This window comes from Cherax quadricarinatus, chromosome 19 (assembly GCF_038502225.1).
Source record: "Cherax quadricarinatus isolate ZL_2023a chromosome 19, ASM3850222v1, whole genome shotgun sequence".
Taxonomy (NCBI): domain Eukaryota; kingdom Metazoa; phylum Arthropoda; class Malacostraca; order Decapoda; family Parastacidae; genus Cherax; species Cherax quadricarinatus.
The window spans coordinates 35,263,308-35,290,566 of NC_091310.1; the positions used below are offsets into that span (position 1 = coordinate 35,263,308).

At 39.5% G+C, this 27,259-nt stretch overlaps 1 protein-coding gene and 1 non-coding gene across 2 annotated transcripts; one reads left to right on the forward strand and one right to left on the reverse strand.

Moving 5' to 3' along the window:
• The first annotated feature begins 2,466 nt into the window (after window positions 1-2,466).
• On the forward strand, window positions 2,467-18,546 carry LOC128688325 (cilia- and flagella-associated protein 45-like). The gene is made up of 12 exons (XM_070086843.1): window positions 2,467-2,567; window positions 4,602-4,749; window positions 5,860-6,030; window positions 12,208-12,393; window positions 12,606-12,745; window positions 13,138-13,327; window positions 13,696-13,869; window positions 14,825-14,998; window positions 16,211-16,300; window positions 16,414-16,539; window positions 16,710-16,879; window positions 17,734-18,546. Exons 1-12 carry the CDS (start codon window positions 2,491-2,493, stop codon window positions 17,804-17,806), a joined length of 1,719 nt encoding a protein of 572 aa, XP_069942944.1. The 5' UTR covers window positions 2,467-2,490; the 3' UTR covers window positions 17,807-18,546.
• A 1,325-nt stretch (window positions 18,547-19,871) lies between these two features.
• Window positions 19,872-26,224, reverse strand: LOC128688326 (Per1-like protein PGAP3). Its single transcript, XR_011392194.1, has 2 exons — window positions 26,021-26,224; window positions 19,872-24,939 (listed from the first exon to the last, which is right to left on the reverse strand). It is a non-coding gene; the product is annotated as a Per1-like protein PGAP3 (transcript).
• Window positions 26,225-27,259: the final 1,035 nt, after the last annotated feature.

Consider the following 27,259-nt stretch of genomic DNA (forward strand, 5'->3'; position numbering starts at 1 on the left):
ATAGAGCGAAACACCAACGTCAAAGACCTGGGAGTGATCATGTCGGAGGATCTCACCTTCAAGGACCATAACATTGTATCAATCGCATCTGCTAGAAAAATGACAGGATGGATAATGAGAACCTTCAAAACTAGGGAGGCCAAGCCCATGATGACACTCTTCAGGTCACTTGTTCTATCTAGGCTGGAGTATTGCTGCACAGTAACAGCACCTTTCAAGGCAGGTGAAATTGCTGACCTAGAAAATGTACAGAGAGCCTTCACGGCGCGCATAACGGAGATAAAACACCTCAATTACTGGGAGCGCTTGAGGTTCCTAAACCTGTATTCCCTGGAACGCAGGCGGGAGAGATACATGATTATATACACCTGGAAAATCCTAGAGGGACTAGTACCGAACTTGCACACGAAAATCACTCACTACGAAAGCAAAAGACTTGGCAGACGATGCAACATCCCCCCAATGAAAAGCAGGGGTGTCACTAGCACGTTAAGAGACCATACAATAAGTGTCAGGGGCCCGAGACTGTTCAACTGCCTCCCAGCATACATAAGGGGGATTACCAACAGACCCCTGGCAGTCTTCAAGCTGGCACTGGACAAGCACCTAAAGTCGGTTCCTGGCCAGCCGGGCTGTGGCTCGTACGTTGGTTTGCGTGCAGCCAGCAGCAGCAGCCTGGTTGATCAGGCTCTGATCCACCAGGAGGCCTGGCCACAGACCGGGCCGCGGGGGCGTTGACCCCCGGAACTCTCTCCAGGTAAACTCCATGTAAACACCATCTAGATACCCATCAGTTACATAACCCAGGGCAGCATGGGTTTAGAGCAGGTCGCTCCTGTCTGTCCTAACTACTGGACCACTACGACAAGGTCCTGGATGCTCTAGAAGACAAACAATGCAGATGTAATAAACAGACTTTGCAAAAGCCTTTGACAAGTGTGACCATGGTGTAATAGCACACAAAATGCGTGATAAAGGAAAAACAGGAAAAGTCGGTAGATTAATCTATAATTTCCTAACAAATAGAACACAAAGAGTAGTAGTAAACAGAGTAAAGTCTGAGGCGGCTACTGTGAAAAGCTCTGTTCCACAAGGCACAGTACTCGCTCCCATCTTGTTCTTCATCCTCATATCAGACATAGACAAGGATATAAGCCACAGCGCCTTGTCTTCCTTTGCAAATGACACCCGAATCTGCATGACAGTGTCCTCCATTGAAGACACCGCAAGACTCCAGGTGGACATCAACCAAATCTTTAAATGGGCCACAGAAAACAATATGAAGTTCAATGACGAGAAATTTCAATTACTCCGATATGGAAAACGTGAGGAAATTAAAACTTCATTGGAGTATAAAACAAATTCCAACCGCACAACAGAGCAAAAAAAACTAATGTCAAAGACCTGCGGGTGATCATAACTAGGGAGGCCAAGCCCATGATGCCACTCTTCAGGTCGTTTGTTCTATCTAGGCTGGAATATTGCTGCACACTAACAGCACCTTCCAAGGCAGGTGAAATTGCTGACCTAGAAAATGTACAGAGAACCTTCACGGCACACGTAACTGCGATAAACCACCTCACTTATTGGGAACGCTTGAAGTTCCTAGACCTGTACTCTCTAGAACGCAGAAGGGAGAGATACATGATTATAAACACCTGGAAAATCCTAGAGGGACTAGTACCAAACTTGCACACGAAAATTACTCCCTAAGAAAGCAAAAGACTCGGCAGACGATGCAACATCCCCCCAATGAAAAGCAGGGGTGTCACTAGCACGATAAGAGACAAAACAATAAGTGTCAGGGGCCCAAGACTGTTCAACTGCCTCCCAGCATACATAAGGGGGATTACCCTCAGACCCCTGGCAGTCTTCAGGCTGGCACTGGACAAGCACCTAAATTCGGTACCTGACCAGCCGGGCTGTGGTTCGTACGTTGGATTGCGTGCAGCCAGCAGTAACAGCCTGGTTGATCAGGCCCTGATCCACCGTGAGGCCTGGTCACAGACCGGGCCGCGGGGGCGTTGACCCCCGGAACTCTCTCCAGGTAAACTCCAGATAATATAAAATGTTACTTAGCAGCAGTACCTGATATTCATATAGGTACACAATTTATAAAACGCTTAATTATTTTCCTAAAATTATATTTGAAGATTACCATGTTGTAAACTCAGATTTCAAGATAAATTACTAATATTATACAAATTATATGTTCGTATCCCTTGCCAGTGTGCGTTGCTATGACTACCATGACGCTAAACTGTACACGCACCTTTCATTCAGGACAATGATCGTGGCTTCGGCTTCGTTTCTGAACACACTTGTCTCTTAATTTAACATTTTAAAACTTCTGATACATTTACACGCATAGATAAAATAACTTAAGTTTCCGCGTTAAATATAATAACCCACGAAAAACAAATTAATAGAACAGCATGCAATAAATATTACTTTGAATCCATCGAACTCGGCCATATTTTTTCATATTAGATGAACAAGGCAGAGGAGAAGTCAACTGGTTTTAATCCCAAAACGACATTCATTCATATCTGTTCAGATTTCACAAGGTATGACAATAAATTAGTCATCTTGAACCAAACAGAAAATAGAAAAATAATGCCAATTAAAGGTAATGTTAACTGCAACACCAAGAAAATTCACGGGGAAGGATTTTTTTCATTATTAACTAGGATGATCGTAGCACAATTATTTGAATTTTAACACCATTAACTTACATAACTTATTAAATGAAACAGTGATGTCATTATCTAGAATACTGGTGTCATTAACTAGGATACTGATGTCATTATCCAGAATACTGATGTCATTATCTAGAATAGTGATGTCATTGTCTAGGATACTGGTATCATTATCTAGAATAATGGTGACATTATCTAGGATACTGGTATCATTATCTAGAATATTGGTGTCATTATCTACAATACTGGTGTCATTATCTAGGATAATGGTGATATTATCTAGGATACTGATGATATCTAGAATACTGGTGATATTATCTAGAATATTGGTGATATTATCTAGAATACTGGTGATATTATCTAGAATACTGGTGATATTATCTAGAATACTGGTATCATTATCTAGGATACTGGTGATATTATCTAGGATACTGGTATCATTATCTAGGATACTGGTGATATTATCTAGGATACTGGTGATATTATCTAGGATACTGGTATCATTATCTAGGATACTGGTATCATTATCTAGGATACTGGTATCATTATCTAGGATACTGGTGATATTATCTAGGATACTGGTATCATTATCTAGGATACTGGTGATATTATCTAGGATACTGGTGATATTATCTAGGATACTGGTATCATTATCTAGGATACTGGTGATATTATCTAGGATACTGGTGATATTATCTAGGATACTGGTGTCATTATCTAGGATACTGGTATCATTATCTAGGATACTGGTATCATTATCTAGGATACTGGTGATATTATCTAGGATACTGGTATCATTATCTAGGATACTGGTGATATTATCTAGGATACTGGCATCATTATCTAGGATACTGGTATCATTATCTAGGATACTGGTGATATTATCTAGGATACTGGTATCATTATCTAGGATACTGGTATCATTATCTAGGATACTGGTGATATTATCTAGGATACTGGTATCATTATCTAGGATACTGGTATCATTATCTAGGATACTGGTATCATTATCTAGGATACTGGTGATATTATCTAGGATACTGGTATCATTATCTAGGATACTGGTATCATTATCTAGGATACTGGTGATATTATCTAGGATACTGGTATCATTATCTAGGATACTGGTGATATTATCTAGAATACTGGTGATATTATCTAGGATACTGGTATCATTATCTAGAATACTGGTGATATTATCTAGGATACTGGTATCATTATCTAGATTACTGGTGATATTATCTAGGATACTGGTGATATTATCTAGGATACTGGTGATATTATCTAGAATACTGGTGATATTATCTAGGATACTGGTATCATTATCTAGGATACTGGTGATATTATCTAGGATACTGGTATCATTATCTAGGATACTGGTATCATTATCTAGGATACTAGTGATATTATCTAGGATACTGGTATCATTATCTAGGATACTGGTATCATTATCTAGGATACTGGTGATATTATCTAGGATACTGGTGATATTATCTAGGATACTGGTATCATTATCTAGGATACTGGTATCATTATCTAGGATACTGGTATCATTATCTAGGATACTGGTATCATTGTCTAGGATACTGGTATCATTATCTAGGATACTGGTATCATTATCTAGGATACTGGTATCATTATCTAGGATACTGGTGATATTATCTAGGATACTGGTATCATTATCTAGGATACTGGTATCATTATCTAGGATACTGGTGATATTATCTAGGATACTGGTATCATTATCTAGGATACTGGTGATATTATCTAGGATACTGGTATCATTATCTAGGATACTGGTATCATTATCTAAGATACAGTAGGCCTGGTCTAAGACTAGACATTATTAGATATATAAACAAGGTAAAAGATACATTAGTTTATTTTTGGACTTGATCACAGGTTGGGCGTGATGGACCAGGGGGGCGTGAGGATGATTGGCTTGCGTGGGCGGCCCAGGACGGCGCCCAGGCTTGGAGACACGCCCACGGACGCCCTCGGTGTGAATGGTGCCAGACTGCTGGGCAGGAGCACACCCACGCCCGCCACGGTGAGTGGGCGGTGTGTGTCTGTGCTCTAATTTGTGTGTCTGTTTGACTGGTTTGTGTTTGGATGATGTGTGTGTGTCTGGGTATGCACCCCATACCCATCCTGTGGGTGGTAATCAAAAGATTACAGAGGCACACAATGCGTCCAGGGACAAGGCCGCAAAGTTTTAATAGCTAAGAAAGTCACAGAGGTAATGAACTATTTACATGTTTATATCTGGTTACAGTCGTAGCGAGTTATTATGCAGATATGAATTAAGTCGCAATGTGGTTTTGAATTATTTATATTAACTTATATTTTGGCAAGGTATGCTTGAATTTAAACAAGTTTAAGTCGTTATAAGATATTTACAATAGGCAAAGTCAGGGTATTTTTCCAGAATGGTTGGTAATATGTCGTTATGGATAAAATACTTTAACATTTCTTGAAGATGTGTGAGTTGTCTCTGAATTCGTCAGTTGTATCCCATTACAACACATAATGAGGCAAGGTGTGACGATAGTCCATCTGGCAAGGTTTACATTTGGTTATGTCTACATCAGGCTAGTTAACAGCTCAAGACTGTAATCTACGCTCTTCTTGAAGGCATATATACCTTTGCTAATTCATCTTTTCTATCATGAATCTGAAGGCCAATGTGAGGTAGAATCCACAGAATGTGCCTCTGACTCCACTGTCTACAATCCTACCACACCCGTGTCTAGCAGCTGACACAAGTTTCTCCACAACAGACACTCAAGGAGTTTAAATTATTTATGAATGATAAAAATTAATTATAATTAAGGTGTCAACCTTAGATGGACACATTTGTGCATAAAGAGAATAGCAAACAGTCCAGTTTTTGATGCTTGTTCCAGTGTCTGTATGAGAGCCATCACTCTGCATAACAGCAATGGCAATACTAGCTACACTAATGGACTGGTGAGCAGAACCATCAACATACATAATTTGTGGAAGTGTGCCGTGTGATGTGTATGTGTTTGGGTATGTTGTAATGTTCGTACATTTCTGGGTACTTTTGATGTGTGATAAGTATGTGAGAGTGGTGCTATACCATAATAAACGGAGACACAGCCATCAGTGCCTCACATTGAAGGCAGTGTGCACACAGGTGATTGTGGTGGGTCGAGACAGTGTGAGGCGTCTGAGGTGTAGGAGCGCAGCGGTACCTATTAGCAGCAGCAGCAGCGGGACACAGAAGATGCAGCCTCCTCCTTCATCTCTACCAGCAGTGCTCCTCTCTCCTGCCCAACTGAAGACCATCAAAGAAGCTGCTCAGCAGGTGATACAAGTTGTATTTAGAAAAAATACCATTTTACACACACTAAAGAAAAACGGTATTACTACTTTTACGTTAGTGCTGAAGACTTTTTTTTTTTTTCACTGGGGTTCTTATCATTTCTCTTACTTAGACACATTTAAACTTAGCCGAATTTGCAAGACATGAACTACAGTTTCTGACTACATTATCTTAAATTTGAAAGGTTTGGAATCCCAACATCATGACACTTATGGAAAATTTTCTAGGGTGCTTACCTGTATGTACCTCAACATTATATACATACCAGTAATCTCATTGGGAGACAATCATATTGTTTACCGTAGTCACCCCGTGTAGACATGTGAGAAAACTTAACCACCCCTGGTCGCACCAAGTGGTCCCCTCGACCTCACAATCTTATCCATATCTATCCGAGACCAGTATGGATTGGGTAGCACCCACAAGTACGGTGCTACTAATTAATTGTGGACTGTATAGATTATATTAGTTTAGCTGAATGAAGGGGAGGGGGGTAGGATACACCTGGATACATCCATCAAGGAATACATTTGTACATAATCCCACCACTTACCAGATGTTCTCTGGTGGTCACTTGATGTAGTTGGATCACTCATAACCTATCTAATTACAACATAACACAACTGGCCAGCATAAGTTTGTTATAACTAGAAGGGTTACTTAACTGTGGGTGATTGATACTCCTTATTTCTTCTATTCACCATCTCAGTTTCGATGTCCTGCTACACCGACACGGTTCTCATTCCGGCAGGACGAGGTATCCGTCGGGTTGTCCCGGTTAGAGGTCGTGATTCCATAAATCTCCATTATCCCCGGTACGAGAGTCACACGTTCACTCGGAGCAAGGCGCTCTATTTCACATCCCGCATTCTCTTAACTCAATGTTATTATCACTGATTACATTACCATTCACAAGACGATTTAACGTCTCATAACTATTATACAAATTAGAGGTCACTCCATTAAGATCTGAGGCCGATGAGCGAGGATTAACACACGGGTATGTCCCCTGGACACACACTCTGGCCGTGCACCTGCCACCCGGTCCTACTCTTATCACACATTTTACCACTCTATTACCGTGGTCCCGTAAATCACGTTCCCTCACTCTCCACCAGGAACAGTTACGACACTTCTTATTATGAAATGAGGCCTATATTAATCCTTAGGCCGCCGTGAATGCCAATTTCGTGGTTCCATGCTTTCTCAGCTTCCTCACCACATTCAAAACAATCCGCGCCCCTCCCCCCCGCACATCCGCGCATGCACAAAGGGAACTCTTGGTTCTACTCTTATTTTCAAATACATTTTTGACCCATATAGACACATTAAACACCTATTAGGCACTATAGTTTCGGAAAATTAAAAAATTTTCCACACTGCGGCCGGGCGGAGGTCGTTGCTAGACGACTTATATAATGTGGAGTACAATTTTCCCATCTTCACTGGCCACCCATATTTATTGAACCCTCAAAATGGACTAATTAGTGTTCCATTCTCTCAGGGGCATAAGCCTATGCTCCCTGGATTAATTTATTGGGCATACTGGAATTATGGGACTTTAACAATAACAAGTCTCTCTCAGTATCCCAAGTCAGCCCCAGCACATTACTGCATATAGGCACCAACTCCATGGCCATCTATATTTATTGATCCCTCAAAATGGACTAATTGGTGTTCCATTCTCTCAGGGGCATAAGCCTATGCTCCCTGGATTAAGTTATTGGGCATACTGGAATTTTGAGACTTTACCAATAACAAGTCTCTCTCAGTATCCCAAGTCAGTCCCAGCACCCTACTGCATATAGGCACCAACTCCATGGCCATCCATATTTATTGAACCCTCAAAATGGACTAATTAGTGTTCCATTCTCTCAGGGGCATAAGCCTATGCTCCCTGGATTAATTTATTGGGCATACTGGAATTTTGAGACTTTAACAATAACAAGTCTCTCTCAGTGTCCCAAGTCAGTCCCAGCACATTTCTTCATTATTTCATTAACCCCTTCACTTATCCTCATTAGTTCCTCTTCAGTTGACGTCACACCCGGAAATTGTCCACATAAGATTATTTACCCAATTACTTCGCTCAGTGGACCACCTGTGTACTTAAGGTGTGCATTTATCGTCGCCTGAAGTAAGAACAATTTATTATTTAACTGCTTATTAATTATATCATTATAAGCAGTCAACAATTTTGGTGTCTTGCTCAGTTCGCAGAGCTGGGCCCTCTAACTGTCCATACGCCATCCTATAATTAGTAGGTAATTCTGGACGGTCAAGCTTCCACGGAAGTCGCACCCAGTAATGTCCAGATTCACATTTAACATCCTTCAGGTATTGTTCCTGAGTAAAGGAATCATTTGGACTTTCCTCATTTACATTAATCCCTATGCTGTCCAGCTCCCACAAATTAGACTGGTTCAACATCATTCTCGATAGAAGAATACTTGTACGGGGTTGACCTTTCATGAGTAAGACACCGTGACCGTATTCACTACTTCCTCTAGTCATTATTACTAGGCGGTAGTCTGCCATATATTACATGGCCCGTACCAGTGTTGAGGAGAGTGACGCCGTATGGTTTTGGATTTATGCCCTTTATCCTGAATTTTTACATCCAACACCGGCAAGGCTACCTCAGCTAGGCCATCATTATTGCCATTAGCTGCAACCTTTACATCAGTCACTGTAGTGTCAGGGTTATTAACATTATCATTATTGTCACCATTATTATAAGAATCACATACAACCCTGCACATAACTGTATGGTGCTTTCCCTTGTTGCATTGATAGCAACTGTTCAATTTGGTATGACAATCCTTTACATTATGATTGTCTAGACATCTGATAAATCTGTCAAGTTCTTTCATTCTTTCCACTTTAATATCCCATGAATTACAGGCATTACAATTTTTAGTGAAATGAGTACCCTGGCAGAAGAGGCAGTCTCTCTTTTCCTTGCCTGACCTCTTATTAACTGGGTTACACTTACTGAGGTACTTATTCCTCTTACCTTGATGTGAGGAACCACTATTACTGATTCCTGACTTGATATGTGCTTATTTAACTCTTAACTATGATTATTACCACTGGGATTATTTTTCCCTTTTGAGACTTGACAGATACTTCAGAGTCATTATGTGTTATATCCTTAGAACTGTTTGGCTGACTGGTCTGCAATTGAACAATTAATTCCTGCCGACCTAGTCTGATTTCCTCCAGACCGTACTATGGAGGTTTTGGCAAACACACCCTTTGCATTAATAGGTTGATCAACTGCCTGGCTTACACCCTTTAATTTATTCAAAGCCTTACTTTTACAAGACAGTTTTTCTTCCAATTCGTAATGTTGATTAATTAAAACATTCATTTCCATTCCATCTGCACAATTCTCTAGCAGATCTCTTTCACAGTCTTTAAACCACAATTTGTACCAATCAAATCTACTCTCTAAAGCATCTAAATATAACTTTAATTCATTAGGGTTCACGGTTCTTTGATTCACTAAATCAAATGCCTTCGTCACATGGCTTTTAATAGCCTGTAATGATGCTTTCATTACTCTAAAATTCACGGACTTGTCAGCCACATTAACTCCATTAGATCCAGTCAAGGTTAGAGAATTATTAATCACTGATTATACAACTTAAGTAGGCGCCTTATAAGAGTAATTCTTGCACTTTACTCTTGTATAAATCCTAGCCACACATGTGCTAGCAATTAATTGGGCTAATTGTCATCCATCACACGATCGATTAAACTTGTACACCCTACACCCACTTCCTTCAATCAGTCACTTAATTATTAAGTAATTAATTCAATTAATTTTTTCACTGATTGCATCCGGTTCGAAGGACCAACGGGCAGATATGGAAAATTTTCTAGGGTGCTTACCTGTATGTACCTCAACATTATATACATACCAGTAATCTCATTGGGAGACAATCATATTGTTTACCGTAGTCACCCCGTGTAGACATGTGAGAAAACTTAACCACCCCTGGTCGCACCAAGTGGTCCCCTCGACCTCACAATCTTATCCATATCTATCCGAGACCAGTATGGATTGGGTAGCACCCACAAGTACGGTGCTACTAATTAATTGTGGACTGTATAGATTATATTAGTTTAGCTGAATGAAGGGGAGGGGGGTAGGATACACCTGGATACATCCATCAAGGAAAACATTTGTACATAATCCCACCACTTACCAGATGTTCTCTGGTGGTCACTTGATGTAGTTGGATCACTCATAACCTATCTAATTACAACATAACACAACTGGCCAGCATAAGTTTGTTATAACTAGAAGGGTTACTTAACTGTGGGTGATTGATACTCCTTATTTCTTCCATTCACCATCTCAGTTTCGATGTCCTGCTACACCGACACGGTTCTCATTCCGGCAGGACGAGGTATCTGTCGGGTTGTCCCGGTTAGAAGTCGTGATTCCATAAATCTCCATTATCCCCGGTACGAGAGTCACACGTTCACTCGGAGCAAGGCGCTCTATTTCACATCCCGCATTCTCTTAACTCAATGTTATTATCACTGATTACATTACCATTCACAAGACGATTTAACGTCTCATAACTATTATACAAATTAGAGGTCACTCCATTAAGATCTGAGGCCGATGAGCGAGGATTAACACACGGGTATGTCCCCTGGACACACACTCTGGCCGTGCACCTGCCACCCGGTCCTACTCTTATCACACATTTTACCACTCTATTACCGTGGTCCCGTAAATCACGTTCCCTCACTCTCCACCAGGAACAGTTACGACACTTCTTATTATGAAATGAGGCCTATATTAATCCTTAGGCCGCCGTGAATGCCAATTTCGTGGTTCCATGCTTTCTCAGCTTCCTCACACCATTCAAAACAATCCGCGCTCCTCCCCCCCGCACATCCGCGCATGCGCAAAGGGAACTCTTGGTTCTACTCTTATTTTCAAATACATTTTTGACCCATATAGACACATTAAACACCTATTAGGCACTATAGTTTCGGAAAATTAAAAAAATTTCCACAACACTAGCGTAAGTGAGTTTATATTTAGGTTTGCATACAAAAATAATTCTGTTTTGCATTGCTTTTGAGAGCACATGGCTGTTATGATCACCTAAAAAGTGCGTTGTGTAGATTTTATCTAGGATAACACTAGTAAAGTCAAATGTGACCCATTTCCATTAGCGTCCCTGGTGACAACGGTGCGGCTCAAAAAAACTTTTATACAGAAATGACATTTGTGATGAATGGTTTGAAAAACCGACAAGTTGAAGATTGAGACACTTATGCAACATATGGGAATCTTTATTCAGGAAACGTTTCGCCACACAGTGGCTTCATCAGTCCAATACAAAGTAGAAAGGCGTAAGGAGAGGAGGAGTTTGAGGTAATCAGTCCCTCAGCCTGGAGTCGATGTGTTCAGTCCATCAATCTTGTAGAATGTACAGCATAGGGCCGTAGACGTGGCTTATATACTGTAGTGAGGTGAGGCGAAGCAGGAGGAGGTGAGGTCATAGTGGTACCATCCACTAGTCGAAGTAGGTCTTCGTCCAAAGGTAGAACAAGTGTTGAAGAATTCTTTGTAACAAGATCCCATGATGCTGCAGTCTGACAGTTGTGATGAATGGTTTTTCAAACCATTCATCACAACTGTCAGATTCTTCAACACTTGAATTCTTCAACACTTGTTCAACCTTTGGACGAAGACCTACTTCGACTAGTGGATGGTACCACTATGACCCCACCTCCTCCTGCTTCGCCTCACCTCACTACAGTATATAAGCCACGTCTACGGCCCTATGCTGTACATTCTACAAGATTGATGGACTGAACACATCGACTCCAGGCTGAGGGACTGATTACCTCAAACTCCTCCTCTCCTTACGCCTTTCTACTTTGTATTGGACTGATGAAGCCACTGTGTGGCGAAACGTTTCCTGAATAAAGATTCCCATATGTTGCATAAGTGTCTCAATCTTCAGAAATGACATTGTAGAATTAGCCGAGAGGAATTGTGGTGTTTATCATTCCGCAAGTTTTTTTTTTCATCAGTTCGCATCTGTTATGTGTGTGATACTATATGCAATTCTTTCACAGTTAATTGAACAGGTTAATAGCTCTTAACTTTAATCATTCTCTCAGGTGAGCGCGGAGACGCGCCTGAAGAAGATAGAAGCAGCGCAGGAGGCGACGAGGAAAGCTCTTCAGGAGAAGGAGGAGAGGAGGAGACACCACGAGATGCTGGAGGCCAGACATCGTAGACGGAGACAACAGGAGGAGCTGAAGAGTTTGGAGACCTGGCCTCTAGGAGGTCACCGACAGGAGAAGGTTAGCAGTGGAGGTTTGTGGAGTTGTAGGAAGGTGGTTGTGATTGTAGGGTTAGAAGACGATGGTGGTTGTGGCTGTATGGTTAGAAGTTAGTTGTGGTTGTAGGGCTAGATGATGGTGGTGGTTGCTGTTGTAGTGTTACAAGATGGTGGTGGTTGTGGCGGGCTATAATCAACCAGTCATTTCACCCTTCTACCACTCACCTCCTTCAGGACACAAAAATGGAGGCGGAGCGTCGAGAGAGGGAGGAACTAGAGAGGGAGGAGGAGGTGAAGGAGCTGAGGAAGATGGTTCTAGCGGCCAAGTGTCACGCTATTAGAGAGGCGCAGATTTTGGAGAAGCAACACATCAGGTGGGCTGACACACCAGACCGACACTGACCAACGAAACACACCTGACGGCTGACATTGACCACCGAAACACAATTGACCGCTGACACTGACCAGTGAAATACAGCTGACGACTGTCTCTGACCAGGAAGATACACGCTGACATATGTTGTATAAAAATCCATAATGATATTTCATTGAGATTCCTGAAGGCAGAGGTTATCCGGCTGATGTGAGCCATTGGCGATATCCTCGGCACTATGCTCACCCTTAGGTCTTTCCCTTTGAACCCGTTCGTGTGTGTGTGAGAGTGATTGAGTGTGTGTGTGTGTGTGTGTGTGTGTGTGTGTGTGTGTGTGTGTGTGTGTGTTTATGCATCCCTTTTGTCTCTACCTCTTTTTCCTCCTCTCTGTAGACATTTGGAGAAGGAAGAGGAGGAGAGGCAGGCTGCCATGATGGAGGAGACGCGGGTGAGAGGATTGAAGGAACAAGAGGAGAGAGAAAGAGCCAGGCAAGAGGCCAACATGCTGGCAGCTCTGGCACTCACCAGACAGATACAACAAGCAGAGGTCGTCAAACAACAAATGTTCAGAGAGAAGAAGAAGGTAAGAGACTAAGAGAGGGAGAGAGGCAGATACAGAGAGGGGGGAGGAAGATACACAAATATGGAGAGGGAAAGAAGGAAAAATATAGAAAGGGAGAGGCAGAGAGAGGGGAAAGAGAGACAATGAGAGGGAAACAGATATGAAGAGAGAGATGGAGAGTGAACCCGACACGTTTCCTTACTTATATTAGTGGTGGCTCAGGCATTAGGCTCAATCCAAAAGGGGATCAAAAGCCCCTTATCAGCATCAAGGCACTGCCCCTCTTGAAGGGTAAAGGAGTTAGAATTTGCTTCTCTTTCATTATAGAAAAGAGTTAGACACCTTACACTATACTCAAACCTGTCTTGAAAAGGCTTCTTACATCCCAGGAAGCTGACAGCGTCGCTAGAGAAACTCGTAAATACATTGACGAGAAGGAAGCGGAGAAGAGGAAGAAGAAGGAGAAAGTAATGAAGGAGAAGCAAGAGGCGAGAAGAGTGAGGGAAGAATCGGAGGTGAGGAAAGCGGAGCTGCTGAAGACTGAGAAGCTGAGGGACGTTAAGGTGAGCTGGAAGCTTTCAGGAGCTCTCTTTGTTTGGCTCACATCCGGATCCTGAATGGTTGAGATCCTGATCTCTCATTCAAGATCCTGAATAGTTAAGACCCAGATCAGAGATTCCGGATACTTATTAGCTCCTGAGTGTTTGATAGGCTCCATTTGATTACTGCTGAACGTAGATGTATATTATCATTATGACAAGAGACAACGAGGAATGGGTGATCCCCGACACTTAACGCTCACTTCGTCAAACTGTACCTGTCCGGTTTGGAGGCATAAATTGTATTTACACAGTAAGCCCTCTGATATAGCTCCCTTTATATTTCGCGCGATTTTCTTTATTGTAAATACGATTGATATCCAAATCTGGAAAGGCCTTCATGGCACTCACTATTAAATTTTATTTTTTCAATCACATATACAAAAAAAAAATCACATTGTATACGTGTGGAAAAGCACTCTTTCGTGGTGGACACTGAACAAGGGCTACTTACTGCAACTTAAAAAGTCAAGACAGTCTTCAATTGGAGCTTTATGAGAAGCTGGACTTCAAGGGCAACGTCTTTGCCTCAACAAACGGAGGATCGAGCCTTCACAACTTGCGTTCCATGACCTAAGTGGGTTTAGTGCTTCACTTAAACATAATACTCTTTCAATGAAGACTTCTCACTGTTTCACTTTGTCCTTGCAGTAGAACTCTGATTCTCACGTGACCTTCTCTCCACCAATAGCAAAACTGAATGTCTAGTTTGGGCCATACTCTAATGTACCCTTCCAATTATTATTATATTCTCCCTTGGGTAATCAGGTTCGATCCAAGGAACGGGAGAGTAACTACAATTCCTTGAATCAAGAGGTTAAGGGGATCCATTTCCAAGTTGTTGATTAGCTGTGACCTTCCCATCCTTCCGCCTTTCCTTTATCAAACCAATGTTCCTCGCAACATTTTGTTTTTGCAGATGATGGCTGAGGTAAAGGTGCAGCAGCAGGAGCAGCAGGCGAGGCAGGACGAGGCAGCGGCTATCAAGAGAGCCCAGGATGACTTACAGCTCTTGTGGCTCAAGGATGAAGAGTGTAAACTGGCTGAGCACCGCCGCAGGGAGGAGCTCAAGTGTCTTCGAGAGCTGGAGAAGGTGCTTGAGGTGGAGGGGGAAGTACAGGGGTGATACCAAGGTACCCATGGGAAGGGGCCTGAAGCATCCCCCAAAATTCCGTTATCCTCTAAAGCTCCCAAATAATAATAACCTTAATAATAATTCCTCAAGATGAGGGGCCCTAAGCCCCCTCTTCCGACCATATTGCTACCCCTAATCTCTTCCTATATAATACTTCTGGGGGCCCCCTGAGGGTGTCCTACAGTATGCTGAAAAAGGAGAGTTTGAGGGAAAGAAAAAGAGAAGGGTGGAACAAAAGAAGTGTAAAGGGAGGCATGCAGCACCTAGCGGAACAGAGATATACATACCTGGAGTTTACCTGGAGAGGGTTTCGGGGGTCAACGCCCCCGCGGCTCGGTCTGAGACCAGGCCTCATGGCGGATCAGGGTCTAATCAACCAGGCTGTTACTACTGGCCGCACGCAAGCTGACGTACAAACCACAGCCCAGTTGGTCAGGTGCTGACTTTAGGTGCCTGTCCAGTGCCTTCTTAAAGACAACCAGGGGTCTATTGGTAATCCCCCTTATGTAGGCTGGGAGGTAGTTGAACAGTCTTGGACCCCAGACACTTATTGTATTCTCTCTCAATGTACTCGTTGTGCCCCTGCTTTTCATTGGGGGAATGTTGTATTTCCTGCTGAGTCTTTTGCTTTCATAGGGAGTGATTTTCATGTGCAGGTTTGGTACCAATCCTCCAGGACCTTCCAAGTGTATATTATCATGTATCTCTCTTGCCTGCATTCCAGGGAATACAGATCAAGGACCTTCAACCATTCCCAGTAATTGTTAAGGGATAAATGACAAAAAAAAAGGAAAATAAGAAAAGGTGGGGAATGATGGGAAGAACGAGGGAAGAGAAAAAGAGGGCGAAAGTAGGGTTATAGGGAGGAGCTGCAGCAATTTGAAAAGTTAGATTCAGGGCATCAAGGGTCTGATATTGAAGGGAGGGAAGAATAGAATGCTGATGAATGAGAGTAAAGAAAATGGGGCAAATGGCTCCTGAAGAGTGAAGATAATGGGGCAAATGGCTCCTGAAAATAAGAGAATGAGGCATTTTGAATATTATTGAGAAATGAAGTGCTGAAGGAAGGTATGAGACGTGGAGGTGGACACGATCTTAGTTGCCGAGGAAGGTAGCACCACCTTCACAATGAAACTCTCTTTGCACTTTCTCACTTGCCCTTTTTTTCAGCTTGAACGAGAATGGAGGAAGAAAGAACTCATGGAGGCACAAGTCAAAGCTGAACAGGAAGCAGTGATAACCCGGGAGCGGCGACAACAGGTAGATTTTATGTAAATGATTTAGAAAACCCTCAATATTAAAACCCTCAAGCAATATTTGAGATTCTCTCCACAATAAAGATTCCCAAATGTTACAAGTGTCTCATTCTTCAGGTGGAAGAGCGGCAGAAGGCACGGATGGCAGCGGCGATGAAGCAGAAGGAGGAACTACTACGTGTGACGGATCACTGGATGATCACTGAGCAGAGGGAAAGATCAGAACATCAGAAACTCAAAAAGGTTGGTAGATGCATTAATTTTATAAATATTTTTATTATGCAAAAGTCTTAATTTTTATTTATTTTAATCAGAGCGAACATTCAAACTCGAGGGTGCCATGTAGAACCTGGAGAATGAGAGGCATTTAGGTTCAGTTCAAGGAAGGAATTAATCACTTTTTTCTTCTGTAGGCTAAGGAAGATTATGAGTCAAGGATCCGAGCCCAGATAGAGGATCAGAAGGCAAGACGAGCTAAGGAGGCAGAAGGACTGCAACAGGAAAAGGAGGAAGCAGCTCTGCAGCTTAAACTGAGGCAAGCAGCCCTAACCAGACTCAAGATTGACACCATGCAGGAGCTGAGGTAAATAGTCATTGGCTGCAGGCATGGTAGGTTAAGCTGAAACTGAAAAAGTAGGTTGTAGAAATTTGAAAGTGACGACTGCTCAGCTTCCAACTAGCCTTCAACTTTATTCCAAGTCCTGTCCTGGGAAGGCATTCTCTTAATTGATGATGTTATGCACTCTTCTTCATTTCAAACCTGTTTAGGCCATTAAAGTTAAAGTTGGTTAAATAGTGAAGGAGGGAACAGTCCCTAGCAGAGCTGGATTAAGATTTTGTAGGCACTTGGACTACAGGTATTGTGAGGGCCCCCAGTGATATTGTCAAAAGGAAAAAATGCTAAAGAAACATTAAATTTATTTTTACAAGGCTAACCACAAGTAAAATTCAAACATTTGCTTTGAGTTATTTCTTGGAAACAAATTGTGAACACTTTCCATTTAATCTCCGGAGGCCCTCCAGCTGGCGGAGGCCCCAGGGCTGCAGTTGCTAAAGCCCATGTCTTAATCTGGCCCTGGTCCCTGGACCCATTATGTGCCTTTGTAATCTTGTAGACTACTACCCACAGGATGGGTATGCAGTGAATGACAACCGTTGAATCAGATCATTATGCTTTGGAGAATTACAGCATTTAAATAGAGTACTGTATTAGTATTATTATATTCATGGTGATGCTCAAAATTTGGGGAAGGAAGGGGGGGGTCACAGTACCAGGGAAAATGGGAGGTAATCAGTATTGATCTGTGGAAGAGGAGGGTAGCTCCAATTCCTTGGATCAATAGACCCTCACTGGCATCAAGGCATCTTCCTTCAGAAAAAAAAAAATCATGGTTAAATAGTCTACCACCTGGTAATAAATTTCACATTTACTTTCAGAAAAATGGCACTTCCAGAGCAGCTGGTTCAGGATCTTGAGAAGAAACTCCATTTAAGAAAGAAAAGAAAATAAGATGAAAAAAAATTATACAACCTTTGTGATGGTAGTTCAACTCTCATCATAAGGGATCAGAACCTGATGCCAAGGGATCAATTCCTGGTTGATTATTATTATAATCAAAAAGAAGCGCTAAGCCACAAGGACTATACAGCGCTGCAGGGCAGGAAGGAAGCGAGGGCATCAGGTGGCATAAGGGAGATGGATGAGTAATAGGTTATGGATAACAGCGGGGTAGTGGATGGTGAAAGGGTAAAGGGCATCAAGAGACTGAACTAGAAAGGGCTGAGGGGAGTGCGAAAAGTATCATCAGAGTTTGTGGAGTAAATCAGTCGTTGTCAAGAAGTCAATGAGAGAGTCAGGATTAAAGGATGGTCCATCAGCAAGAAGGGAAGGTAAAGAGAGAGTAGTAGAACGAAGACGACGTTGGAGGTAATTCCTGGTTGAGGATCACTGTTTTTCTATCAGTATTGTTGATCATAACATCAGTATCAGTTTAACTTCAGACTATATTAAAAATTTCCTAAAGGGAAGAAAAAATGCAGTACAGTAGTACACATTATTATTCATGTATCTGCCTTATTGAATCTTGCTTAGTACTGATAACTCGTCCTGGTTAATTCATATGCAATATACGTATTGATTAAAATGCTTTCTTTTTCCTTTCTTCAAATTTATTGATAAAGCAACTTATAATAGGAAATAAATTCATCATTAAAATGGTATAAAATACCAACAGGTTGTTAGGTAAGACACATATGCAACAGTTAGGTATCTTTATTACGAAACGTTTCGCCTACACAGTAGGCTTCTTCAGTCGAGTACAGAAAAGTTGATAGAAGCAGAAGAGACTTGAAGACGATGTAATCAGTCCATCACCCTTAAAGTTTTGAGGTGGTCAGTCCCTCAGTCTGGAGAAGAGCATTGTTCCGAAGTCTGAAACAATATTGTTTCAAGTCTCTTCTGCTTCTATCAACTTTTCTGTACTCGACTGAAGAAGCCTACTGTGTAGGCGAAACGTTTCGTAATAAAGATACCTAACTGTTGCATATGTGTCTTACCTAACAAATAAATTCATATTGAAACTACTCAAAAAGTAAGCTCCACTTTGCACAGAATACTGCACAATACTTATAAAATAAAAATTATGGAAAATAATGCAAAAAAATTTAATTTACTAAAGAACATATACACGTACATTGGTTTATCACAGTAATATTCTTTTTAAATTTTCAAAGAGTAGCTTAATCAAAATTATTCAACAGAAGGCACTCAAGCTCACAACAGTGCATATTTTCACTTACAGGCTCAAATTTCATTAACATTATTATTATTAATTGCTCATTGATATTATTTTTCCATTGAAATTCTTTATTACATTAACCCTTAAACTGTCCAAATGTAGATTTACATTTTTTCAACATTTGAAACTATGTAAAAAAAGTAGATCTTCTTTTCCTTTTTTACATTTCAAAAAGTGTAAAGAAAACTTTGATCTACTTTTTTTTTTGTTATATTTGAAAAGATGTAAAAAAAACATAGATCTACTTTTGGAGCACTACGCATGTGAACGTAGATCTGCTTGGACAGTTTAAGGGTTAAAATAGAGTTTTCTAATTGTTTAGACCTTAATACAGTACTCAGTATTCATTTTTTATTATTATGTTTCTTAATACAATAGATAGATACATGTATGTATTGTAAATTAGGGTAAATTGGTATGTACATTTAAAATTTTAAAAAATTTGCAATTGGTGAAGTGTTAAACTTGTAAGATCCTGCAGTGCCTGAGGAATGAGAGGGGTGGTGGGTAATCTGATTTGATCCAAGTAAGGGGAGAGGTAGCTCTAATTCCTTAGATCAGTTGCTCTTCACCATGATATTAAAAACATTAAAAAGACAGGCCAGTCTGTGACAGTAACCAAAACAATACACAAAACAAAATTTCTTTTATAGCAACAATTATTTTTTGTATATACATTTTAAACAATTTTCTTAAAAGAAATTCTACTATTCATATGCTGCAAGACGTGCTTAAAGGTGAAAAAAAAAAAATATGATTTATAAATGATAACCAATAATCTTGTAAAACTTTATTGCCAAGAGTTGTGGATACATACATGAACAAGACACACATAAGGAATAACAATAAATATCATAAGAATCACTTGTACAACAACAACATTTAATGCTGAACATCAACATTTTCGGCATCTCTTATGAATAAAGAACTTCTAAAACAATTAACATTGTGTATAACAGAACAGCATTCACATGTACAGAGACAATAATGAAATACTATATAATAAATTTTATATAGATGTTAGATATAAACAGGTACAATTTCAAGCGTTTACAGAGACAGTATATGAACAAGATACACTTCTGGTACTAAATCAGTCACAGAAGAACGTTCTCTCAGTAGGAATGAAAGTTCATACCTAACAATAATAAAACTCTAACCACCAACATTAAGCCAATTTTATATTTCATATTCTTTAATGTATCATAAAGCAGTTAGGAAAAAATACTGATAAATAGTAAGGATCTGAAATAAAAAAAATATTTTGCTCAAACCCATAAGCAGTTATTATAGCATGCTAATGTTTTGGGGGTTAATTAATGTAGTATAGCAACATTCAGGCTGGCATTCTACAAAAGCCCAAACTTTTTTACATACAACCTGCCATATGTGGGAAATATACCATCTCAACTCATTACGTGACAACAACACTATAGCACATAGATAGGTTGACTTGTAAATTACCTTATTCTGGCTCTTAAATGCTTGCCTTCTTGAGAGACCTAATTCATAAAAAAAAAATATATTTCACAACTGTGAATTATAAGCATAATACTGCAGTGCAGGGTGACCGAAAGAAGAATACACATTCACCAATATTCACTCAATCTCCATCTTTCCAGAAATGGGCTGACATCACAATCGTTAATACGATATATTCTATTAAAAATCACAAATCAATCATTCATAACAGACATAAATGTGTTTTTAAGATATCCAACATTTCAGCACATATATCTTGAGGTCTAACTAAAATTATTTTTCTTGAGGATGGACCTATGTGGCTATTAAGATTTGTTAGGTCTACAAACAATAAGGATACATAAATCCATTACTTTTTAAATGGAAAGGCAACGTAAAGCAGCACAATGTAAACACGTACAAATGCCTAATTTTGACTGGCACATAACTGCATTTTTTTTTTTTACAGAACAACTTTTAAATAACCTTAAACTGCCCTACTGCATAACTCAAAATCTAAGGTAATTGTCACATAAAATTTTACAGAAACATAGTACAGTATTCATATCCATGATATTTCACAAGGTAAACTTTTTATTATGTAGGGCAAAATACCGTGGTACCTCGAGTTACGAACTTAATTCATTCTAGAAGACTGTTCGAGTGCCGATACTGAACGAATTTGTTCCCATAAGGAATAATGTAAATTAGATTAGTCCATTTCAGATCCCCCAAAAATACACTTACAAAAGCACTTACAAAAATACACTTACATAATTGTTCGAGTTGGGAGCTGTTCGAAACTCGAGGTACCACTGTACTTGACAACTTTATTGTCTTTAAAGTTATACAAAGAACTACATCCGAGTTAGGTGCATCCTCCTTCAAACTGCTGCACAAAAAATATCCAAAACTCAAGTATCTGGAAAAAATCACATACGCTACTTAGAAGCTACCAATATTTAGAAGCAACCATCTTCCTTTTGGTTGTTATTTGATATCTAAAAAATCTTCAGAAAACATTACCAATAATAAACAATGCCTCAATAAATTACACCATTCCTTTATATCACATCTGCAAAATATTATGATATAGTTTATTTCCTAAGATGCATTAATTATGATGTTTAAGATATACAGTACATTTTTTAACACTGGCCATTTTCTACCAGGATTGGGTGATGCAAAAAAAAAAAAGTCATTACTCATTCCCTAGATATCTTTTCATAACCCACTGAACAACTATATCCCCACTTCTTTTAAGGTGCAAGCACGGTACATCCCACTTCCAAATCTAATTTTCTAAGCCCCTTCATAGATACTAACATGCTTATATATTTGCCACCATTTGTTGGAGGGGTTCATAATAGAGTCTAGGTAGCAAAGAATACCAATGTATGGATTGTTATAGGGATGTACTGTAATGATAAGATGGAACCCAGTCTATCCATGTCTGCCTGGCATGTAGCTCGGGTTGTAACTTAAGGTGGGTCTCCAATCTAGGTGCATGGTTCAAAGGAAAGTCACATGACACTAGCTTGGCATACAAGGGATGATGTATATAAAGGCACTGGCATATATACTACACAAGTATTGCACCACTGACACATGTAACACATTCCATACATGCCTGTTGGATGCTCAAGACCCTGCCTTTTAAAACTCTCTTCCAACTTTTCCTGAGACATCTAAACTTTCTTCAGTTTATCCCAGATTTATACACCTTAATCAACTAAGCTTGCTCCAGCCTTTTCTAAATGATGCAACCATCTCAACAGTCAATCTACCATTTTCAATCCCAAACTAAATGAAGCAAAACTGCCCTAAATATTAAGTGTTTAACGATCACTTATAAAATTTGAATTTAGTGCACTATATGTTAGTACACTATAAGCAGTTAATAATAAACAACAGTGGAGAGCAACAAAAATTATAGAACAAGTTACACAATACATGTATTTAAAGTAGAAATTTATAATGAGGACTCAAACTTTATTACAGCAAACTAAAAACACCTTTCTGAGTATTGACATATTGCCAATAAGAGTTGACATTTGTTTTAGAACTAAAAGCCTATACTTACTCAAAAAGTTAATCTGAGTGGCAACCCTGACTGGACCCTAAAGTTTTTCTTCGCAAGTACAGTATCTCAAAATTCAATGAGGTTCTGATGAATCTAATTCACATTACGATTACTTGGGCCTGCAATAAATGCATCCCAGACTTACACTTCATCTCTAAAATTCTTCAAGATGTATATTGAAAGAAACAATGAGGTATAATAATACTGAGAGTTTTAACAATAAGGGTTCAATAAGATAAACTAAGCTTTTTAAACGACCAACAATATAAGAGACTCCACTAATTGTGTTTTAATATGTAGTCAAATTTGTTGTCCTAATTTAACTAATTGGTTACAGATTCAACTAATAAGTGCTTTTGAAGAAGGAACTACTGAGAAGTTGGTCATGAAAAGTCCAGCAACAGCATCCACATTCATCCATTATACTGGCTCGTTTACCTTCCTCAAAAAGACAGACTGATCAATGATATCGTTTATGGTTGTAAATGGTAAGATGATTCCAACAAGCTGTGGATACAGATACTTTTGGACAGTTCAGGACCTTTGCTAAAGGAAACTTTTTGTTACAAATGGTTTCATCATTAGGAGTTATGAAGCCATTCGTAGCAAAATGTCATTTCATAAATGTCACAAACAGTACATTAAGTGTCCTTATACTCAAATCCTTTATAGTAGGTGCCAGATGCTGTTGAACTCAGTGTAGCTTCCAAAGCAACTATTCACTGAATTAGAAAAAATTTTGACTACAGTTGCACAATAAATTAAATATTATATAACAGATTTAGAGAGAATATTGCCTTGCCTTCAAATAAAACAAACATCAATAAGACACATTTACCATACTACTTTACTAATGAAATTTTAATTCTATACAAAGAGAAACATATGAGTAACCACATAATATTAAATTATTAATGATGTCCTCAGCAAGGGTGTGGAATCTCTTAAGCAATGCAACTCTGAACACTTATAATAGAGGCACACACAATACTATTTCTTGGTGGTAATGACATAAATAATTCATGGATACCCAGAACAGTTGTTGGCAAAACCTAGCTCCTCTGTGCACAATGAACATTTTTTGATAGTTTCTTCGAGACTATACAGAATACTGTTTTATCCACTTCAAAAAAAAAAAAAAAAACTGCAGATATTTGCTTATGGTCTTGAGTACTGGCAAGAGACCAAATTTTAAAATTTAAACATGTAAATTTTGAAAAAAAGTTCTTGTATTTATATGTTTAGAACGAGGACTACATAAGGACCCCGGAATTGCACTGACACATTTTAGTCCAATGTGTAAAGTTTTCAGCACTCATTAACAAAGTCTCTAAGCCTTAAGCCTAAAAAAAATAGAATTCCAATATTTTTGTACATACTTGGAGAAGCAATAATAATAATGTATGCATAACAGTAGCAAACAAACTAAACTCTACAATTAATAGACAACAAAATAAACAACTCCAAGCAAGTACTAATATGCTTTGATTTGAAACCAGTGCCAAACACATTTAGCATAAATGAACACTAAAACCTTTAACAGTTAGCAGCCTTTTTTTGCTAGAGAAAACCCAACAAAAAATATAACATTTATCACAATCATTTTATTCTACTGATTACCATAATCAGAAGCTTTGTAAATATTGAGCTGGATCATAATGCAGGTGTAATCCTGAACTGTTATCAAGACTGATGGACTAATCACATTGACTCCAGGCTGAGGGACTGATTACCTAAAACTCCTGATCTTCAACCATTATTTTCTGTACTGGACTGAGGCAGCCACTGGTTGGCGAAACATTTCCACAATAAAGAGACCCAAGTGCTGCACAAGTGTCTCAGTCATCAACTTGTTGGTTCTCTGAACCATTTATCGACAATCCTAATCTCATTCCTGTAACTTCTTTGTCATAAGATCTGCATGAAATTATGAATATATTTTCCTCTCCTTATTCTCACAGCTAATTTCATACACTTTTAAAAGACTACATAGTGTAATAATTTCTAAACATAATATGGAAACACTGCACTATGTCAAAAGTTTTTTATAGACTATATCATTTCAATAAAACTAACATATATCTTTTATAATCCTGTCTTTATCAGAGCAAAATCTGTGATAAGATCTGAGCAAAATACATAACCGATGTAAGAGACCATAGCACAATATATTTTAATTTGAACAAACATTTGCAGGCTGGATAATATAGCGTTGATTTAATATAATACCTTTATATATGCTTCTTGTAGTCTGGTCCTGACTTCCTTTGTAGCAAGTACAGGCAATCACTCTCCAAAAATCTAAGAAAAATAAATAGCATAAGCCAGGGATTCATCATTTTTTTTTTTAAAAAACCAGTTCAGCAATATCATGAACAAAAATGATCTGCATATAACATTTTTTTTAGTATAAGATAAAGTGCAATCTACTCACTAGTAGATTTTTATAATCATAATAAGTTACAATGCTCCTGTTCTCACTGAAAAACTGAAAATAACTATTAAAAAATTATAATTGCATTACTAGGAATAAAAAGGCACCTCATAGCTATCGTACCATACCTGTGCTACTTAAAAGGCAGCAGTGCCATGGAGATCTTACTTGTGCCACATGAAAGACAATAGTGCCATAGCTAACTTACTATATTTGTACCACATACAAGGCAGCGATGCAACAGTTATCTTACCTGTACCACATCAAAGTAAGTATTGCCATAGCTATCTTACCTGTACCACATCAAATGCAGTGTTGCCATAGCTATCTTACCTGTACCACATCCAATGCAGAGTTATCATAACTACCTAACCTGTACCACATCAAATGCAATTCTGCCATATACACCTACCATCCGACTTATGACCTGCTCGACATACGACCACTCGACTTACAACAGTGTTTTGTATGCCAAATTTCTGGGAAATAAGCAACTGTTTGTGTTGTACACAGTGTTTATCCTAAACCTTACAGTATAAAATACAGTACTAACAGCATAAAAAGTAAAGTAAAAAATGAAATACCAAAATAAAACAATAAAATAAAGTCATTACAAAAATGTGATGTTGATATCGACTTATGTCCATTTTGACTTACAACCGGTTGGTTGGAACCAAGCTCAGTCGTAAGTTGGATGGTACCTGTATATCTTACCTGTACCACATCAAATGCAATATTGTCATAGCTAGCTTACCTGTACCACATCAAATGCAATATTGTCATAGCTAGCTTACCTGTACCACATCAAATGCAACATTGCCGTAGCTATCTAACCTGTACTACATAAACTGCAATATAGCTATCTAGCCTGCACCCTATCAAATACAATTCCGCAATCGCTATCTTACCTGTACCACGTAAAAGGCAGAAATGCCATAGGCATCTTACCTGTACCACATAAAAGGAAGAGGTGCTGTAGCTAAGTGCCATAAGGCATGGGCATCAAGTGCCCAGAAGAGGGGTGGGAAATCTCCAAGTTCGAGCAGCATTGATGCCATGGCCCCTATTACTGTGTAGACACACCAGCGAACATATGGTCTTGTCTTCAGTCTCGGAACAGCCCAGGCAATCCATCCAAAACCATTCAAGATACCTGCAAATATCAGCCATTTTTTTTTATTTATACTTATGCCTAATTAACAAAGGATTAGTCATATACATAAAAATAGAAATAACATCTTGTAGGAGTGAGGAAGAGCCAGTTGTGAGTGTGGGGGAAGTTCGTGAGGCAGTAGGTAAAATGAAAAGGGGTAAGACAGCCGGGATTGATGGGATAAAGATAGAAATGTTAAAAGCAGGTGGGGATATAGTTTTGGAGTGGTTGGTGCAATTATTTAATAAATGTATGGAAGAGGGTAAGGTACCTAGGGATTGGCAGAGAGCATGCATAGTTCCTTTGTATAAGGCAAAGGGGGGACAAAAATTAAAGAGAGTGCAAAAATTTATAACCCCGCCTCGGGGGATAAGTCTGTTAAGTATACCTGGTAAAGTGTATACAGCGCCTGCGGGGGGGGGGGGATGTAGAGTTACTTATTGCCCCTCACCAACAAAGAATTAAGAGTAAGACGGAGAATAGGATAGCAGATGAACAAGGAGGCTTTAGGAAAGGTAGGGGGTGTGTGGACCAGGTGTTTACAGTGAAACATATAAGTGAACAGTATTTAGATAAGGCTAAAGAGGTTTTTGTGGCATTTATGGATTTGGAAAAGGCGTATGACAGGGTGGATAGGGGGGCAATGTGGCAGATGTTGCAGGTGTATGGTGTAGGAGGTAGGTTACTGAAAGCAGTGAAGAGTTTTTACGAGGATAGTGAGGCTCAAGTTAGAGTATGTATGAAAGAGGGAGATTATTTCCCAGTAAAAGTAGGCCTTAGACAAGGATGTGTGATGTCACTGTGGTTGTTTAATATAATTATAGATGGGGTTGTAAGAGAAGTAAATGCGAGGGTCTTGGCAAGAGGCGTGGAGTTAAAAGATAAAGAATCACACATAAAGTGGGAGTTGTCACAGTTGCTCTTTGCTGATGACACTGTGCTCTTGGGAGATTCTGAAGAGAAGTTGCAGAGGTTGGTGGATGAATTTGGTAGGGTATGCAAAAGAAGAAAATTAAAAGTGAATACAGAAAAGA